General features: G+C 37.9%; 1 protein-coding gene across 1 annotated transcript; it reads left to right on the top strand.

The window, feature by feature from the left end:
• The first annotated feature begins 5,653 nt into the window (after window positions 1-5,653).
• Cpsf100 (cleavage and polyadenylation specificity factor subunit 2) lies at window positions 5,654-16,531 on the top strand. The gene is made up of 13 exons (XM_034977999.2): window positions 5,654-6,012; window positions 6,684-6,949; window positions 7,651-7,896; window positions 8,766-8,953; window positions 9,442-9,665; window positions 10,516-10,665; window positions 11,154-11,352; window positions 11,501-11,591; window positions 13,201-13,387; window positions 13,575-13,665; window positions 14,941-15,055; window positions 15,184-15,371; window positions 16,393-16,531. Exons 1-13 carry the CDS (start codon window positions 5,864-5,866, stop codon window positions 16,483-16,485), a joined length of 2,187 nt encoding a protein of 728 aa, XP_034833890.1. The 5' UTR covers window positions 5,654-5,863; the 3' UTR covers window positions 16,486-16,531.
• The last annotated feature ends 5,196 nt before the right edge of the window (window positions 16,532-21,727 follow it).

Consider the following 21,727-nt stretch of genomic DNA (forward strand, 5'->3'; position numbering starts at 1 on the left):
AAATAATATATCTGAGTATACATGTCCAAAACTGCCTTCCTGTCATATGTTATTAGAGAATTCCAGTGCCCACCTTCCGTCTTCATTATAAGGCTCATGAAAACAACGAAAATAAGTCCAAAGACTGTCCTCCCTTATACCATCAGAAAGTACCAACGTCCACCTTCCACCTCCATAATTAGAGACGCTCAATGGTATCATAGATTGCCATACAAACCCGCAAAAACAATTATAAGTAATAAAAAAATTAATTGCCAATTTCGACGGAATAACAACACACAAAAAAGTCAAATTATTAAACAAGTTTCACTAATGATTAAAAATGTAAAAAGCTATCAATTATTAATATAATTCAATTATCAAAATTAAAATTTAATTTACTTTAGTTTTAATTTAATGTTGTTTTTTTAGATTTAAGTTTATTTAATAGAAAAATTGTGATAATATCTACTTAATTAAACTTAATAGACAAAAATATTTTTATTCGATTATTTATTACACTACTAAAAGCACTATACAAACTTGCTTATAATACCTGTTTATTCCATTACTAAACTTACCTAAGTCGTAAGCTAATTAAAAATTACTTAAGTAGGTATAGATTGTTAGGATAACGAATATTAGTCTCTACTTGGTAATTAGCAGAGGCCGACTGGTAATAATTTCTAGTCATAATAGCTAAACTTTAAAGCTACGAGTATCCATAAATTCTATCCTCCATGTTATCCAGCTGGCACGTCGATTCCTAGGCGTTGTCTACGTCGTCAATATTGGTTAATTTGCTTCTACACTATGTTCTACTACGATACGAAACGCGTAGTAAAGCAACGACCTACGCTCTAACATATAGCTATTGCTTATTGCAAAATATTTCTATGTATTAATAGTAAGGTACGGAGTTCTTCGTCGCAAAAATAAAAATAAGATATTTTAAAGTAACTAGGTACCTACTTTAAAATACCTTGGGATGATACTTAAAGTATAACGAATTACTCAATATTATAAATGTGAATGTGTGAAATTTAGTTCAGAGGTAAATTGCATCCCGAGGGCTACTCTTTATCCCGGAAAAGGGAGTTCCTACAGGGTTTTAAAAACTGAAACTCACGCAGACGAAGTCGCGGGCACCTAATTAATATTGCTGAGAATCGTGGCCCTTTTTTCGAACAGTTGTGATTAAACAAACTAGCTAATAAATAAATACTTATATATATATATATATATATATATATATATATATATATATTATATATATATACCATTCTTGAACAAGTTGTGGGCAAACGAAAACGAGGAGTCTTTTGTTGTTAACAGTGCATGCAAAGGCCAACGAATTGGTTGTTAGCTGCTATGCCTTGGCATTACGCTGGCCGAATGTGTTGTTATCCCAGCCATTTAACATACTACCATTTACAGACAAACTGTCATACCGCTTCCAAGTTAGCCCGCATTCATCTTAGATTGCATCATCACCACGTGAGATTGCAGTCAAGGGCTAACTTGCATCTGAATAAATAAATAAAAGACTAAAAAATCGTAAAAGACTAAACTATTCCAAGCCGAGGATTGTTGATAATAGCAAAAACTACCTACCATCGGAAGTGAATATTTGCCACAGTTTAGTCGGTGGAATTGTTTCACTGAAAAATTTAGTAGGACATGTGGGCGCCAATAGAATTAGGTTTATACCACACTAGGATAAATAAAGCGGATTTGCAGCTTAGATATTGGGAGTTTGGACTAGCATTTGGAGTTTTTTAGAAAATATTTGAAAGGATGTCCCATTTAACGAGGTTTTTTTTTAAATCTATAGATTGCGTGCTATTATTTAAAATAGAATCAAGGATGAATGGGATAGACAGAAAAAAGATAACGTTTAAACTCTAAAGACAGCCATATTTCGGATGCAATGCAAAGGTCTAACCTGAGGGCCTTTTTGCCTTGTCTACGCATTATCTCGTGTTTCTTCATACAAATAAGACGAGTAAATGCGTAGACAAAATTTTCTCGTGGTGCGCATGTTAGCCTAACTGGAAGATAGAGCGACGGAGGGGAGGAGGTTTTTAGTCCGTAGGCCATTGGGCAGCACCCCAAGTGGAGTGGGGCATGCCAGAGGCATCCATGAGGATTTTCCTCCTCCCCGAAAAAAAAGAATAGCGCTTGGCTGCAATCAGGCCTGGTGGAAATTGATGATGCAGCCTAAGAAGGAGCGTGCTTGCCTAGACGATATCTATTCACTCTCGACTTGAATGTACCCATATTATTATAATTGGACGGGAAAACTGATGCTGGATGTGTTCACAAATATTAGCAAATATCCATAGACAGCAATTATTTCATTTCATTTTAATACATGGTACCAATTACCAATGGTAACATGTCGTTGGGTAAGTATAGTACGCGACAGATCAAGATAGCAATCGGAACCCGCGTTAACCCGGTGCGGGCGATGGCGGGCGAGCGCGAGTGACGTATGGATGTGCGGCGCGTCCCCCCCCGCCCCATACCCCGATTGCCATCTCAACCTGTCGCGGACTTAATACGTATGGTGCGTCGAAGGAAAAATAAATTGTAAGTACATATACTTAATTACTTATACCTACTTACTGCACTGGGATAAGATGGTGTCCAACTATTCCTGTGTATGTGCATGTGTAAGTTGAAAGTTGCTGAGAAAGTGATGACGGGAAGCTCATTTTCCCGTTAGACACCCTCCTTTGATATAGAATACGCTTCTTCTTTTTTGCATTTATTTATAATAATATGTAATTACATATTTCATACAAATCTATAAATTACTTGATGATGCCCACGACTTCATCCGCGTGGATTTAGGTTTTTTTTTTAAATCCCTTGGGAACTCTTTGATTTTCCGAGATCAAAAGTAGTCTATGTCTTTCCGCGGGTTGCAAGCTTCCACTGTACTAAATTTCGTCCAAATCGGTTAAACGGATGGGCCGTAAAAGGCTAGCAGACAGACAGACAGACACTTTCGCATTTATAATATTAGTATGGACTAAGAGTAGTAGCTATAATCCATTATACTCAGTGTTTTACACGCTGCGCGCCTGCGTTCTCGCTGCTCACACCCGCTCCGCTCGACACAACACCATCTCCTTATTCACATTGACAATGATGCGGACTGTGGGGCGGATCGAAACTGTCACAAACACGCTCCATAACGGGACTTGGCCCGATTTTTCACAAAAATTTGGAAAATTCGTATTTTGCCGCCTTTTGTTCTCGTTATTTTACGCGTGGGCTTCGTCGATAAATCCAACCTACAGAAATACAAATCGAAAAAGGTAGGTAGGTATATCTTAAATTGGAAATTAAATACCTGTGTAATACCTTCTTGAATAATATTATTTTATCTATCAGCCTCCTCCTGCTCTTAATCTTATCTATCCTAAAAAAATCGATGTCCTAAGTCTCAATATTAGACAGGTACAACATATAAAAGGTGGTCGGTAATATAGTGTGTTATCTATGGTCGGTAGCATTGGAACTACGTCTACGAGTACAAAGTAGTACGGAGCACGGTACAGCTTACACCACAAACTTTTTACACTGTTCACTATCCATACTGTATACCTACCACTCGCAAATAAGAGAAAAGTACTATACAAGTGGTATAGCCTAGTGATTAAGACGTCCGCCTCCTATACGGAAGGTCGGGGGTTCGATCCCGGGCACGCACCTCTAACTTTTCGAAGTTATGTGCATTTTAAGAAATTAAATATCACTTGCTTTGACGGTGATGTAAAACATCGTGAGTAAACCTGCATACCTGAGAGTTCTCCATAATGTTCTCAAAAGTATGTAAAGTCTGCCAATCCGCACATGACCAGCGTGGTGGACTATGGCCAAACCATTCTCTATCTGAGAGGAGACCCGGAGAACTTTCATCATAGGTGTTAGGTGTAACTGGGTGTAACAAACCCAAATTGACGAAGGGTTCGATCATTTTACGGTAAGTGCCATATATTTTCTAAATGAGATTATGTTACCTACTTCTACATAGGTACTATTCGAATTTCGAAGTTAGTTCCTATTCTTAGTAGAGTCATATGCGGAAAAATCTAGGAGCCCACTATCGAGAACCCCCACTTTGAGGTTCATTGAAGAGGTCAAGACTCTCAGCATTCAGAGGAATACGCCGCAAGATTGAGAAGAAAACTAAAATCATGAAGATAAAGTGTACCTTTCTAAGCTGTTCATAACATAGCAACCTGAAATAAAATCCGCTACCTCTCTGCTCACCACAAAATAGGCACTCTAACTATTAAGGCCAATTTACAAGGAAGCTTTTACATGTTATTCGCTTGTTGACTACGTAGTGTGAAAATATAATACTTATATAATGTGTATTTAGTGGTAGATTATTGTACCTACCTTCGAGTTGTTTTTCTAAGACCTACCTATTAGAATTTACGAACACTAAAGTAAAGAAAATGCTTTACCTAACCTACCTACCCTTTTTTATCAAAGGGGGGAAATCTTAAGATACCCGATGAAAACGTAACAAACAGACACTTTTGAATTTACAATATCAGTATGCATATGGATGAATTTCCCGGTCGTCCTTTCAGCATTTATGGCAGCCCCCAAATAGCTAGTAGGTAGGTACCTACATCCAAAAGAGTTTCTCATATTAGTTATGAGAAACCATAGTAGTACTTCCAACTTCTTTGTGAGAAACACACTTTTACTCGACTTGACGTAAGTAGTAAGTACCTAGGTCCGGTTAGAGAAATTACATTTGTCAACTTGACAATAAGATAGAACACAAGAATAAACAGAAGCGCGAGCGCAGCGAGCGCAATTTTTCCTGTTATAACACAAAAAAAAAATAGAAGCGATAGAGAATCGAGCTTGACCATAACAACATTTTATGTTATATAGCACCTTTTAAATGAGAAATGTAGAGTGAGAGAAATCTTCATCTAATACTAATTATCTACATACTAATATAATGCGAAAGTTTATACCTAAGTATCTGTTATCTTGTCACAGCCTATCTTCTTACCTACCCAAAATTTGGTAGTATTCATAGATAGTTTGCACTCGGAAACGGCTTTTATCTCGGAATACGAAGTTGAACAGATAAAAATACACATGAATCAAAACAAGTTCTAAACCATTAGGTAGGTACATAGTCTGGATAACGAAAGAAGAGATAATTTTACATTCTCTTCTTTCGTTAGCCAGACTATACATACGTACATAACCCTTAGACCACCCTTAGACATAACTATAGGGTACATTCTACGGGTACATTACATACCATTATACAGTGCGACAAGGCTCTTTTGGCACTTGAATGACATTGACAGGGGGGGCGCTGTTGTAGAACAAGGGCTTAGAGGCTGAGCACTTTGTTCTCCAACAGCACTAAGCTAATCTAAGCCTTAGGCTTAGACTATTCAAACAAGAACAAAGGGGATACTTGACGGCAAAGTCAGTTCCCATTTTCGCCATGCGCCAAAAGAGCCTTGTCGTACTGTAACCATAACCATACATCTTACTCTATGGTGGCTGTCAATTTGTCAAACAACAAAATCAAACCACAGAGTACATTATATATACTGAATCAAACTACCAAACTACTCTGTGCAGTGTGCAGTTATTTTATATTTATATTACAAAGTATTCTGTGGCAGTTATCAAACAAAATAAACCGCGTCGACAGTCCAAAATTTTGAATTTCATAATCTAATTTTAGTAGTTTTACATAAAATATTATAAAAGATAAATATCACAAACAGTTTTGGCACAATTTGTAAAGCTGATTATTCTATATCAGTTTCCTACCCATAATGCAAGTATTTTAAAAAAGTAACGTAAACGTACATACAAAAATATGACTTCAATTATAAAATTGCATTGTCTTTCTGGTGCTGGAGATGAATCTCCACCGTGCTATGTATTACAAGTGGATGAATTCAAATTCCTATTGGATTGCGGATGGGATGAAAAGTTCGATATGGACTTTATAAAGGAACTAAAACGGTAAGCATGAGGTTATGTTTACAACTGTGTATACATTTTTAATCAACTTTTCACGCTAACTCCAAAGTATATTATCAGCATCATCAGATATAGATAATCTTTGATTACTCTAGAAGTCGGATGGATCTCTTTATTCTGTTTGTTGTAGCAGCAAACTAAATTGCTTGGCAATTGGCAGTGTCTTTCTCAGTAAGTTGCAAACTACACGCCAGATCCCCTAGACTAAACCTGAGCCAACTAAAAAAATTATAAAACTTGAACCCTGACCTTCATCAGACCAGTTCCAGGCTCATCAAATCTTTAAGATCCGATTGCTTGTCATCACTGGGTGATCAATTATTAATTATCACAGAGTTCTGTTTGTGTCAAAGAAGCAAATTGAGGAGCTAACAAACTGATATAATTACACTTCTAATTAAAATCCATGTTTCCTGCCACATATAACCTAAATACCTTCAAAGCAAGAGTGAATATAGTAAACCCAGACCTCATCATTACTTTTTCTAGGGTTCTGTATCTCAAAAAGAAAAAAAGTAACCCTTATAGGATCACTTCCTTGTCGGTCTGTCAAGAAAACCTATAGGGTACTTCCCGTTGACCTAGAATCATGAAATTTAGCAGGTTGTCACTACATCATTTTGCTAGCCAAAGTAACTCATATTCCTTTTCAGACATGTAAACAACATAGATGCAGTGCTTCTGTCTCACTCTGATCCGTTACACCTTGGGGCATTGCCCTATGCTGTGGGTCAACTTGGGCTCAGCTGCCCTATATACGCCACCCTGCCTGTTTACAAGATGGGCCAGATGTTTATGTACGATCTCTACCAGTCTCATAAAAATGTTTCAGACTTTGATCTGTTCACATTAGATGATGTGGATGCAGCATTTGACAGGATCATACAGTTGAAATACAATCAGACTATTGATATGAAAGGTGAAGTTTTATTTTGTACTAGTTGATGCCTTTAATAAACTTTGTTTTCCAGGATAAAACACATCTCACAACAAAATGATTAAAACTGTTTGATTTTCCTGGACAAAACATAGTCTCCGGGTTGCAAGCTATCTCTGTACCAAATTCAGTCAAAATTGGTTTAATGGATGGGCTGCGAAAAGCTCGCAGACGCACTTTCCCATATAATATTAAGTATGATTCCAATTGTTCTAGTTATTTGTTTTTTTCATATTATGTAGCACAAAAGATCTAGATTCTAGAGATTGAGATTAAAGAGATTTGTAGACTTATTTTATTATTGTATTGCACTATACCGTCTTCTATTAATCTGACTTTCGTAAGCACTTTTAATTCGAAATCAAAGAATAAATAAAAAAATTGCAAAAGATGATTTAAAGAGTGCAATAATGTAGAAGTGAAGGTGGTGAATTAATTGTCTTGATTACGTGACTGTTGAGTCCACCAATCACAACAAAGTATTCTCCCCTGTCCTTCGCCAACATTTAACGATTTTGTTTTCATGCAAAACCTTGTATATGCGTACTCTTGAGGTTGAATTCTCTGTGGACCTGACGCAAGAATAGAAAAGACATCAATAATATTGAGAACTTTTCTATAACTTAATGGCCATAAGTTTTCAATTGCACTCACATTAATCATATAATTCTTTCAATTTAAAGGCAAAGGCTTAGGCCTCCGCATTACACCACTCCCCGCCGGTCACCTCCTAGGAGGTACAGTGTGGCGCATTGCGGCCCCCGGTGAGGAAGACATAGTATATGCCCCTGACTTTAACCACAAAAAGGAAAGGCATCTCAATGGCTGTGAGATAGAGAAGATTACACGTCCATCCCTGTTGTTGCTTGGTGCAATGAATGCTGATTATGTTCAGCAAAGACGGAGATTGAGAGATGAGAAACTTATGAGTGAGTTTTATATATAATAATTTATGTTAAAATTGTAGGTAAAAATATAAATCCAATTTTATTTATTAACTGTGAATTGTGACTGCCTAGAACTTTAAATAAACGCACTTACGCTGCGCTGCGCGACGAGACGCGGCTGCGCTGCGCGACGAGACGCGGCTGCGCCTTGCTCCATACAAACTCATATAAACTATATTTGACATACTGCGTCGCGCCGCGATGACTCAAATTGTAGTCCTATCAATTTAAATTAGAGTAGTGATTGAATACAACCAAATGCGCACCATTACCTCAGAAGTCGATATTATTCTGTATTTTCATATTTTGGTAAAAAAACTGTTAACACTGTATAGTACTATTTTCATACATAATATTGACATTTCGCATGAACTCCAGTTACAGCATATACACAATATGTAAATATGTTCTATCTATTGTTTGCAAAATCTAAATATATAAAAGGAAAAGCTGACTGACTGATCTATCAATGCACAGCTCAAACTACTGGAGCAGGCTGAAATTTGGCATGCAGTTTGTTATTATGACGTAGGGATCCGCTAAGAAAGGAATTTTGAAAATTCAAACCCCAAGGAGGTAAGATAGGAGTTTGAAATTTGTGTAGTCCACGCGGACGAGGTCGTGGGCATAAGCTAGTTAGTAATACAGAATAATATTTCTACTAAACTTACATAATGAAACCATTTTACATTGTTACAAAAAAGGCTGCCAGCTTTCTGAAGCTTCTTTAGAAACAACACTTAAAATACAACAGACAGACAGACAGACAGACAACAAAGTGATCCTATAAGGGTTCCGTTTTTCCTTTTGAGGTACGGAACCCTAAAAATTAAAAATATTACTCTTTTCAGCAACAATTCTAACTACTCTTCGTGGAGGGGGTTCAGTACTTGTATGTACGGACACAGCAGGGAGAGTCCTAGAGTTAGCACACATGCTGGATCAGCTGTGGAGGAACAAGGATTCAGGGCTCGTTGCGTATTCCCTGCTACTGCTATCCAATGTCAGCTATAATGTTGTGGAGTTTGCTAAGTCTCAGGTAAGTAGTAGCTAATAGCTGAATACACAAATATCTCTTAATACTTAAGAAAATCATCATCATCAACTGATAGACGTCCACCGCTGGACATAGGTCTCTTGTAGGGACTTCCACAGACCACGGTCTTGCTCCGCCTGAATCCAGCGACTCCCTGCGACTGATGTCGTCCGTCCACCTAGAAGGTCTTCCAACACGGTGTCTTCCGGTGCGAGGTCGCCATGCCAGCACCTTGGGACCCCAACGTCTATAACTTTTACGAACTATGTACCCTGCCCATTGCCATTAAAAATCAAGATTTTTTAAAATACCACCAGCCTTCAAATGTCATGAAATCAGTGGTTTCCATACCTCAAAAGGAAAAAAAGGAACCCTCGTAGGATCACTTCGTTGTCTGTCTGTCAAGAAACCCATAGGGTACTTCCCATTGACCTAGAATTGTAATGCGCTTTATGTATATGCGCACTTATTTTTATTTTTTTCTTTTACAGATAGAATGGATGAGTGACAAGTTAACACGAGCGTTCGAGGGTGCCCGTAGCAACCCGTTTGCGCTACGACATTTACAACTATGCCACTCGGTTGGCGAAGTGACCCGGACGCCAGGGCCAAAGGTCGTACTTGCCTCCTTCCCGGACTTAGAGACAGGGTTTGCCAGGGATTTGTTTCTATTGTGGGCCCCATATTCACAGAATTCCATCGTTTTGACTACCAGGTAAAATAAAACAAAAAAACGTGTTAAACTACTTGTTTTTTTTTTGTTTTTAAAAAGAATATTAGCCAAGTTTATCATGCTGACTGATATTCCCCTTTCCCCTCTAATTAAGCGTAAAGCTTGTGCTAGGTACGACAATAGTGCATCGGGTGGGATTTGAACCGCCGACCTTTCGATTTTCAGTCCGCTCCTTTAACCGTTGAGCTATCGAGGCTCTACAGATTGGCGATGTGATCCAGAGGGCTAGCAAAGAACTTGCGACAATCGCCATCATTGTATTTGGCTGGTATAATTGGTTGAATAGTATTCATGCTGCAACTGCTTTGCCAAGAGTATCAGCCAATCATCAGAAAAGTGTGGGAGTATTAGTGTGATGTATGAGTCTCGTATGTGTGTTAACTAACAACTACAGCGCCCCTGCGAGATTCGAAATACAGTCAGTTATGCACGAAGCCGTGTTTCATTCATACGTATCAGTGGCGACGAGGATGGGATCCGAACCCACGCGTGCAAACGCGTACTTCTATGAAGTACTGGAATGTGACGTCACATCATGACGTACTTTTTTAGTTTAATCGATAATTAAAATTGGTTATTAGTTTAAATTATCGATTTACTAACAAAAGACGTGGATTTTACGTATTTTAGAAGACCCACTAGTTAATAATCACTGAGAAATAATTTATTTTTGATGTAGTCAAATACCCAATAACCTCTTGATTGGACTGGCAAAACAATAGTCACAGCTTCCGTGCTAGCCCTGCTAGGTCCTATACATATTTTACCATTTTAGACCACTAGAGAGTGGTGCAGTCATGGGGATTTTTAATTTTAATTATTCATTTTGTAGAACATCTCCAGGCACACTAGCGAGGGACCTCATAGAGAAAGGTGGTGATAGGACGTTAGAACTTACAGTTCGGAAACGAGTACGATTAGAGGGAGCTGAACTGGAAGAGTTTCTACAGCAACAGAGAATGAAGGTCAACAACACTGTCAAGTATGTAAATCACCATTAATATTATAAATGGGAAAGTGTGTTTGTATATTGGTTTGTCCTTCAAACACGCCGCAACGGAGCGAGAGACTGGCGTGATTTTTTGTATGGATATAGTTAAAAACCTGGAGCATGGCATGTCATTTTTCACGCCTTTGTCCCTTAATCACGCAGCAATAGATCAACGGATCCACGTGATATTTTGCGTGGATATACAGAGGTGTTTTTTTACACAGTGCGGGACAGTATGGGGAAATCTAAAGCCATAGACACTATCCTACCTTTAGACCAGCTCCTGCATTTAGATACCTTTGGAGACTATGTAGAACCAAATTAGCTACATTGTCCTTATAATACAGTAGTATCCTAACTATTCGGAAAAATTATAGCGGCCGTAATTGATTCAGTCGGCCGTAAAACTAAAAAAATCTGTAAAGTCCGTAAAGTTTATTTACCGATATTAGGAACTTTTAGAATTTTTCGGTTTTCAGAGAAGAAGCAGGTGGTATATCATCAGACTCCGAATCGGATAGTGAATTGGAGATGTGGGTAGTGACCGGACGACACGACATTCCGGTGCGGAGCGACTCGCGACCCACTGGCTGCTTCAAGACCAACAAGCGACACCACGCCATGTACCCGTGCCATGAGGAGCGGACCAGAGCTGATGACTATGGAGAAGTCATAAAGGTGACTAATACGGCAACCATCTGACTTTCTGTCGGATAGTGAGTTGAAGATATGGGTAGCGAATTACATTTGCTCCAGATTTCTTTTGAAATCATCGCCGTCATATTATCATAGGAGACTTAACAGAATTTATTTGTTCTTTTTGCAGCCTGAAGACTATAGACTCGCTGAAATAGTTGATGCTGAAGGAGAAATACGCGACGTGCCTCCAGCGCCGCCACAGAAACAGGAGCCTGAGGGTAATTAATGAAAATCATTTCGTCGGTGAAACATAACAAATATAGTTACAGTACGCGGCCGAAAGTAATCTACATCGACCTTAAGAAGGAGATAGCAGATTTGTAGAGCACCGTCTCTGTCGTATAGGTATGAGTGACAGAGACAACGCTCTACAAAGCCGAAATGTCATTCTAAACCCCGATGTACATTAAGTCCGGCCGCGTACTGTACTAAGAATTAAGACGTAACATGTGTGTAGCTCATTAGATGAACTCCTCGTATCGTCAAGACATTACTATTTGTAACATAGCAGCAAAATTAATCAGACCTCGGCCAAACTTCTAGATCTCTTTGTGCGCGTTTCCGTATAACTAGCATACGCGACAGTAATATTTGTGTTTCATATATGGGACTAGCTTATGCTCGCGACTTCGTCCGCGTTGGACGCGCGACTACACCAATTTCAACCCCCTATTTCTCCCCCCTAGGGGTTGAATTTTCAAAAATCCTTTCTTAGCGGATGCCTACGTCATATTAGCTATCTGCATGCCAAATTTCAGCCTGATCCGTCCAGTAGTTTGAGCTGTGCGTTGATAGATCAGTCAGTCAGTCACCTTTTCCTTTTATATATTTAGATAAATAGGTGACTTCGTCCGCGTGGATTTAGTTTTTAAAATCCCGTAGTATTGCTATTCTGGGATAAAAAGTAGCCTATGTTCTTTCCCGGGATGTAAGTTAACTCTGTACCAAAGGAGATCGCCCGTGAACGGACCCTCTTTTGTGGCGTCGTGTCAAAACTTAAATTAAAATTTTTTTTAATGTGTTATTTTTTTACGATTATGTTTTATAACGACTTTTTTCACTCTATTATTGAAAATATCCACAATGACAGACAGTTGTTTACAATCGTAAACATGCCTTTATTTTGAAGAAGTATTAATTAAATATAACCTCAATATCAGCAACATAAAAAATAAGATTTCTTTATAACCAGGGTGAATAAATAGAAATCGTTTGCAGAATATAAAAAAATAATTATTTGTCTACAAAATAAAATTAAAACCATGGTGACATAACAATTATATTAGCGGGGGCCCAAAGCTCCTAAGAAAATGGGCAATCTCTTTTAATCAAAATCGGCCGTGTTAGGCCGTGAAAAGCTAGCAAACAGACACTTTCGCATTTATAATATTATAGTAGGTATGGATTGCGTGGCAGACGTGTAATAATATGTACGCAAGTCAATATGTACGTTTTATACTATGTTAAATTAAAACAAACTTGGCAGCCCGCCAAAATATCGATATTATGCTAAAAATCTGATACTTTAATCCATACTAATATACTAATATTATAAATGCGAAAGTGTGTCTGTCTGTCTGTCTGTGTGCTAGCTCTTCACGGTCCATCTGTTTAACCGATTTTGATGAAATTTGGTACAGAGATTACTTGCATCGCGAGCAAGGACATAGGCTACTATTTATCCCGGAAAATAAAAGAGTTCCCACGGGATTAAAAACCTATAGCCACGTGGACAAAGTCGCAGGTATCATCTAGTACTACATAATATTCATATTGTGTTCTTTAACATTAAGAAGACGTTTCAGCATTCGACTATTTTATTTCCAGTGGAAATGACGGAAATCCCTAGCAAGTGTGTGAGTTCAGTCCGCCAAGTGGCCATCCGGGCCAGCATACAATACATCGAGCTGGAGGGGCGTTGCGATGGGGAGTCTCTGCTGCGAGTGGTGGCGCACGCCAAGCCCAGGGGCATCGTAGGCCTCCGAGCCGGCACTTCAGCCCTAATCACGTTGAAGTGAGTTCAGTCCGACCAGTAGCCATCCGAGCCAGCATACAATATAATACATCGGCCAGGCTCATGAGCTGAAATGCTCAAATTCCATCTGTTGGCCTATTCCTTTCTACAAGCTAGATGCATAGTTGCCTTGGAAAGGAAAGATACCTCTATGTCATGTGCTAAATAAATTCTTATCAATTTCCAGAAAGCACTGTGAAAGTGAGGGCATAGAGAAAATCTTCACGCCAATCCGTGGAGATACTATAGATGCTACAACTGAATCGCACATCTATCAGGTAAGATCTACGACGTTACTGCGAGTATAGAATTATGTGGATTTAACCAATTCATAACGATTGAGTTGAATTCATAACGATCAGTCAATAAACTTTCAGTTTTTAATAATAGGCTACTTGACACTTTTTTTAAGTTGGTCTTAAATGGTTAATATTTGTCCTATTATATCAAAAAAATTAACACTATATTTTTTTGCGCCCTAATAACCGTAAAACTTTAATTTAAAAATATATTTTTCTTAGACAGGTGAAAACACTGGTCGGCCATGTTTGGCCGATAGATTATCTGTGCTCTGACGTCATGCATTTGTAAACAACAGCATAACCTCCCAAAGTTTAATAAACATGACTTCTATACTAGTTTACATGAAAAATATAGTAATTATCGTTATTGTATCATCCGAGAAAGTAAAGTAAAAAACGCATCGATAAAGACCACAGGAAAGTTGTGGATTAGAGTGCCCAGTGAAATAAATATACGTAACACGCAAAGACTTGCTTAAAGGGATCCTATATGACTAACGACTTCAACCCAAATTTATTTTTGCAAAGATCACTTTGTTGTAAGTCTTACTTAATAACTTATTCAATTTATAAAGAGAAAACGATATTTTTTTACGTTTACTATGAGTTTTTAGAAATATATAAAAACTAGCTTATGCACGTGACTTCGCCCGCGTGGACTTCATAAATTTCAAACCTCCATTTAACCCACTCAGGGGTGGAATTTCAAAAAATCCTTTCCTAGTGGATACCTTCTCTTTACCTACAAAGAACACACCCACCAAATTTCATGTATCTAGGACCAGCTGTTTAGGCTGTGCGTTGATATATAAGTTAGTCAGAACTCTAAATTTTATATATATGGATACTACGTTAGTCCCCGCGTGACATAGGGATGACATTTCTTTGTTTACATATTTAATGACGTCACATCATGGCTTACAGCGTTTTCTGCGTTTCAAATAAAAATAAAAACTGTATTTTTTTAAATTGGATTTATATATCCATCCTGCGTTTTTAATAATTGTTATTGATATATTTCGTTGTCTTAAGCAAAATACTATAATAAATAATCATTTATTGGACGAAATTAGATATGAGTCAAGTAGCCTATTCTTAGCTATAGAAAAGATCAACTCCAGTATGTCAACTGACCTGATCTGCAAAAGAATCTGTGTTCTCAGAGAGATCAGAGACAGTGTTGCGTTTCAATCTACAGGACCTTCTCCCTCTAGGTTATTTTCCACTTTGTTAGTAAAAAGATGTCCACAGGTGAAGCTGACTGACAGCTTGATGTGCGGAGTGTCGTGGCGCAACGCGGGAGACGCGGAGCTGGCCTGGCTCTCGGCCGTCATCACGGCGCCGCGCGCGAGGGAGCCCAGCAACGGTCAGTAGAATATAGCAAATGTGTATACTATAATAATGTGTAATACTATATTAGTACGCTGGAATTACAATTGATCGCGTATTAAACAAATATTATACAATATAAATCTTATGTTAATAAATTAACAGACGATGCAGCGGACGACGATATGATATCGCTGGAATCGGCCGGCCCTACCAGCGTGCCTCACGCGGCGTCGTTCATCAACTCTGTGCGGTTGTCGGAGCTGAGGGCCGCCCTGGCTCGACTCGGCCTCAACGCAGAGTTCTCGGCGGGGGCGCTGGAGTGCTGCAACGGAACCATTGCGATACGACGGGTGAGTTTATTACAATACTATTATTATTACAGAGGGCAGTGGCGTACAATTTGGTTCCCCAAGTAGTAAAGTTACCAAAACGTAATGTTGATGATACGCGCAAATAAGTAGTCCAATCTGAAAACAAGGCGTATTTGCACATCGTACAAAATTTTCAAAAAAAAACCGACTTTAATAACCATAAACACTAAAAAGCAAAAATAATTTAATTTATTACCGAGTATAATATTATGAATACAACAGTTATTGGGACCGATTCTCTTGTACACAATTTCTAAACTAAACTAAATTAACAGGTCTAAATCTAGTGCTATCCTTTTCCGCAAGCAACATTATGAAAGGGATAGCAATAGATTTAGACGTGCCATTTTAGTTTAGATAAAAGATTGTGTACAACAGATTTAGCCACATTGTAGTTCTATAATGATATTTTTGGAGCAGGTGCCAATTAGCCGCACGAACCGTCTTACTCTTCATACCTATTGTTTTGTGACTCCACCATCGGCACCAACTCACCAATTATCGTCAAGTGATACACATTCACTGCTGAACAAAGGTCTCTAGTACAATCATCATCATCATGATCAACCCATCACCGGCTCACTACAGAGCACGGGTCTCCTCTCAGAGTGAGAAGGGTTTTGTCCATAGTCTACCACGCTGGCCATGTGCGGATTGGTAGACTTCACACACCTTTGAGAACATTAGTACCATCATCATCATCATCATGATCAACCCATCACCGGCTCACTACAGAGCACGGGTCTCCTCTCAGAGTGAGAAGGGTTTTGTCCATAGTCTACCACGCTGGCCATGTGCGGATTGGTAGACTTCACACACCTTTGAGAACATTAGTACCATCATCATCATCATCATCATCATGATCAACCCATCACCGGCTAACTACAGAGCACGGGTCTCCTCTCAGAGTGAGAAGGGTTTTGGCCATAGTCTACCACGCTGGCCATGTGCGGATTGGTAGACATTAGTACCATACCCATGTTTAATTATTTTTTTCTAGTTGGAGAATGGTCGCGTCGCTCTGGAGGGAGTACTTTCCGAAGAGTATTACAAAGTGAGAGAACTCTTGTACGATCAGTTTGCTATCGTGTAATGTTAAGGCTGATTATAGAATATAAATAAATAGACTTACGTAAGTATATATTTTGTTTAATTTATTACTCTGTGGTGGTGGGTACTGAATTTGTTTATGTAATTTAGATGCAATCATTAGAAAGTAGTAGTTGTAAGTAGATTGGATAAGTATAGTCCGCGACAGGACAAGATGGTGTAATATGTACGAATTGTCAGTTTAAGTAACATAAAAATGCAACTCCTCAATATATCGAATTAGGTTGCCTGCACATCGGATTGAAAGAGAGGTGATGCAAAATTATGTAGGTTAGGTAGTTAAGCAATAAGATTTAAACAATAGTATGTAAGATTTCTTTGTTAGTATTGTTAGTCCATAAGCGGGAGTAGATCATAAGCCGGCTCTCAATAAACATCTTCCACCGTTGCCGCATTTAATTATTACCATACGGCCACAACATATCTCATGGCGACCCTTACCAGTCGGTGCATGCCTAATCTAAGCATTTGCATTTGCATGCAAGCAAGCATTGTGCATGCCTGCGTGCACCGGCTGGGCACCGATCAAGAAGAAGACTACAAAATTTTTAAAAGAATATCAAGATTCAAGATTCAACTAGAACAAAAAGAAGAAAATAATTCCACGTCCTGTATTAAAAATCAAGAAACACTAATGTCAAGAAATAAGCCCAAAAATGAATCCCTAATGAACAGAAGACATCTCAAGCTTCATTGATCGGCCCAGCATCATCGTGCGTCCAGGGTTATCCCGGCCACAACTAGGAGGTGTCCAGGGTATTCCCGGCCCAGTTCGAGGAGTCCAGGGTTTTCCCGGCCCATTAAGATGCAGTAAAGAAGAGGCGAAGACTCCAAACCTCCGGACCTGATGACCAAACTATCCCTGACGACGACGGCGACTACACGGCGGTCACGAAATTGATTAATAAAATGCGTCGCTAATAGTTAAAGTAAGTGCAATTTATCTCTCGTAATGGGCAGATAGGTAGAATATGTAGCTATTGTAATTTTTTTTGGGTAGATAATTTAATTTTGTACGTAGGTTATGTGAATATTGGTTTTATAATAATAAATAATACTTGCTCCACTATCTACTAATAAGTTCCATTCGTGCTTTATTTGTAAGATTTTATATAGTGTGTAGGATAGTTTAAAATAATAATAGGTAATTAATAAATGCATAAGTGGTACTTACTTCTTTCGTAAATATTCGGTGTTAAAATCGAAATATAATAATTCAGAGAATTATAACGGTGTCATCGCGTGGTCAACGACACACGCGTACCCGAACATTTTGTATTGTTATACGAGACAATGGTTTTGCTCGAGATGCAATTTGCAAATACAAGGAAATGAATATGAAATAAGGAGAATTTTTTCCTTACAGACGTTTTTCGTCTAGTTTCGTGCTAGTTTTAACGATATAAGACTTTATTCGGCTTTGACAAATTAGGACTCTGCAAACCAAAGGCTTGATCACCCTTCGGCTGTAGAAGTGCTAGGTATAAAATATACAATTATTTATTTTGGATTGAGACATACTGACGTAGGAAGATTGTTACGCTGGCTGACTGCCCCATCAGCGCAACGTGAGCTACCTGCCGAAGAAGCACACATTGGCGCCTTCGTGTACGATCATCGACGCGAACGGACGTACACTACATTATCTTTAATTATAATATATACCATTTTTGTAATTCCGTTGTAACCCAATTAAACCATGTACCAACCAAAAAGGTGTTCTGACTTATACCAGCTCTGGGCAGCCGCCCTAATGTAACTGGCGCAGTCTTAAAGGATAGTCCTGGATCTTCAAGGTCGTCGTGGTGCATACCCTAAAAATCTGGTCAAGGCCATCAACTTCCTTGACAGGACTAGGGAACCTACGAGGAGCAGCTGTCATAGGAGCTGCCGCTGAAGACTTCGAGTCATACTGAAAATCGATGGATCGAAGCTCGCCAGCGACTTTGGTTTTGTAAGTACATGAAATCCTTTTTATTGGTTGTTATATTAATTTTTGCGCAGGGTACTATAACATATTACAACATTTTGCTCACCTGCGTAGTTTTAGTATAGGTATTACTTTCATTTATTGTGTTAATTATTTGATATAATAGATATATTTTAAAAAAAATGCCGGAACTTAGTCAAGTAGAGTTGTTAGATAGAATAAATAAGTCCCTTAAGTTTTTACCGAATTTCGATGGAAATTCTTATACTTTAACGAGATTTATTAATTTAGCCGACCAATTAGTGCGCTCATTTTTAAATCCATCTCAAGAGTATGAGCTTTCAAACCTTTCCTTGATTAGCGGAATTCTTAATAAAATTACCGGATCTGCAGCAAGAACCATATCAGCTAACGGAATTTCCGATGATTGGAATAAAATTAAGGCTACATTAATTAACAGCTTTTCCGATTACCGCGATGAAATAGCTTTACTTACAGACTTATCATATTTAACTCAAGGTCCAGATACAGTACAAATCTTTTGCGAAAAGGTTCAAAATTTACTCTGTACACTTATTACGTACGTAGAGCTACACGACACTGTCAAAACTACTGTAGATGTAAAAAGAACTCTCTACCAAAAATTAGCCCTTAAAACCTTCTTAAAAGGTTTAAGAGAACCTTTAGGGTCAAGAGTAAGGTGTATGAGACCCCCCACATTGCAAACTGCTCTCGAATTTGCCAAAGAAGAATTAAATATAATACATGTGCAGAACAGAACTAAATTTTTTCAAAATTATCATAAGCATACTCGTAGACCTTATTCTTTTTATTCGAAGCGAAATTATTATAGTGAGACAAAATTTCCTCCTAGATCACGAAGATACTCAATGTCCCAAAAACACGTTCCTTCAGAACCTCAATACCCTTCAAGTACTTATATCCCATGCCAACCTCACCCTGATCCAAAAAATTGCCCACAGGTGGACTTAAATCTACACGGTATATTGGAAACTCCAGAAACTAAAATTCCTGTGTATAATATTATATCGGACCAATATTATAATTCCCAAGAATACATACCGACCCGGCGGTGTGAAAATGAAATTGACACCGCTGCTAGCGATAAGCAGAATTACGAGTTCATATTATCACGGTTGCCCATAGATCAGTTAAATGAAGAAGAGGCCACTAATTTAATTAATTTAGCCAAAGAATATTCCGATGTATTTTATTTTAAAAATGATAATTCAATTGATGAATTTCGACAATTTCACTTCCAGACGATAGAAAACTCGTGTCCGATTTCAATTTTAACCGACGTTTTAGACAAGTTAGGGAGGTGCTTGTACTTTACAACTCTAGGTCTTAATTTAAATCATGATACATTTCAACATTTTAGCGATAATGATCTTCAAGGCCTGCCAAATTCCATAGCTTACTTAGGAAAAATTTTAGTTTTCTCTACATCATTACAGGAGCATATAATGAATTTAAGTGCTGTTTTAGAAAGATTAAGGAATTTGAATTTTAAAATTAAAATAGATAAATCGGAGTTCTTTAAACACGAAACGCCTCTATGCCATATCTATTCTCCGCACGGCATACAATCGAATCCAGATTATATTTCATCTATTTTAAATTTTCCATTACCTCAAACTCGCAAAGAAATCAAAGAATTTTTAGGAATCCTTGGTTTCTATAGAAGATTTATACCAGACTTTGCACAAGTGACCAAGCCTTTAACATCTTGCTTGAAAAAAGGAGCAAAACTCAATCATGATACGGATTTCATTAATTCTTTCGAAAATTGTAAAATTCTTGTAAAAGGTATCCCAGTTCTAGCTTATCCTGATTTTAAACATGAATTTAATTTGACAACCTTTGCCTCTGATATGACTTTAAATGCAGTGCTATCCCAAGGCCCTATTGGCGCCGACCTACCGATAGCATACGCCTCACGTACTTTAAATGATGGCGAGATTAAATATTCTAAAACAGAAAAAGACCTTCTTGCAGTAGTCTGGGCAACTAAGTACTTTAGACCATATCTCTTTAGCAGACAGTTTAAAATAATTTCCGATTTTCCTGAGTTATCGAATTTAAAAGACCCGAGTCCTCGTATTACGCGTTGGAACTTAAAATTAGCTGAATACAATTTTACGATTGTTAAGAAAATGAACCCTACTGCAGACGATCAGTTGAAAGAAACTATACCAGTATGCTTTAATCCCTCAAAAAAATCAAAATCTGTTAAATTTTCGAAATCAATGGTCAAAAATTCATCTCGTACTGACACCACTTGCACTAACTTACCAAAAAATCCCGAAATTCCTATCCAAAGTTCAGTGACTCATAATCAAGCTATACACATATATACTTCTAAAAAAAATCGGAAAAAACCCTTTTCGAAATCCCGATTTAAAAGGCCCACATAAAATGAATTTTCATATTACATTTTTAGATTAGCAGTTAGGTATCTTTCTACCAAGCCTTGCGACATTCCCACGATCGAATTTCATCCTACTGATAGGAACACTATAACTACATTATTTTATTCAATTAATGCTTTTAAATTAGAAATCTATTTTATACCGAAGTTTATACCTATGTACCTTTATAACTTTGCCCTCGATAGTTTTACCTATTTTTCAGAGATTTCCTAAATTGAAAAACTAGATGTAACTACCCTTTCACTAAATCAGATAAAATCAGGAAAGCTCTTACTTATGTCACAGAGTGACTAATAAGAATAATGAGCAATTTTAGCTATATGCTCACTGCTCGAATTTTTGTAAATTTCTAGATAAAATATGCAAGAAATTACGAGTTATAACTATATAGCCTTCAAGACCATTTGACTTGGTACAAATACTATCACTTCATTTTAGATATTATACATTTTAGCAGTAATATTAAAAGTCTTTATTCGTCATAGAAACTTAGGTACCTAGTTATTAGACATTTAGAGTAACGCATCATTTACAGAACTGATCCGTAGTCCTGAGGTTTCCGGTTACATTTAGCGTATTTTATCAGTTTAGCTTATTTCAAGTAACGTAATACTATAGTACCACCTGCACACTCTTATCTCAACCAATTCTAAGGTTTTCATTTACATAGAGGCTGAATGCCCGAAGGTCAATTCTTTAAATTTATGCAAGCAGAAGATATCACTGACTGAAGAACCAACTGATCCGGAGAACACATCTACTAAAATCATACTGTTACAGGAGGTAGATGAAACGTGATAATCCACGCCTATCTCTCTGTCTAAGGAGGCTCAGAGAGAGCA

Source organism: Maniola hyperantus, chromosome 18 (assembly GCF_902806685.2).
Source record: "Maniola hyperantus chromosome 18, iAphHyp1.2, whole genome shotgun sequence".
Classification (NCBI taxonomy): Eukaryota; Metazoa; Arthropoda; class Insecta; order Lepidoptera; family Nymphalidae; genus Maniola; species Maniola hyperantus.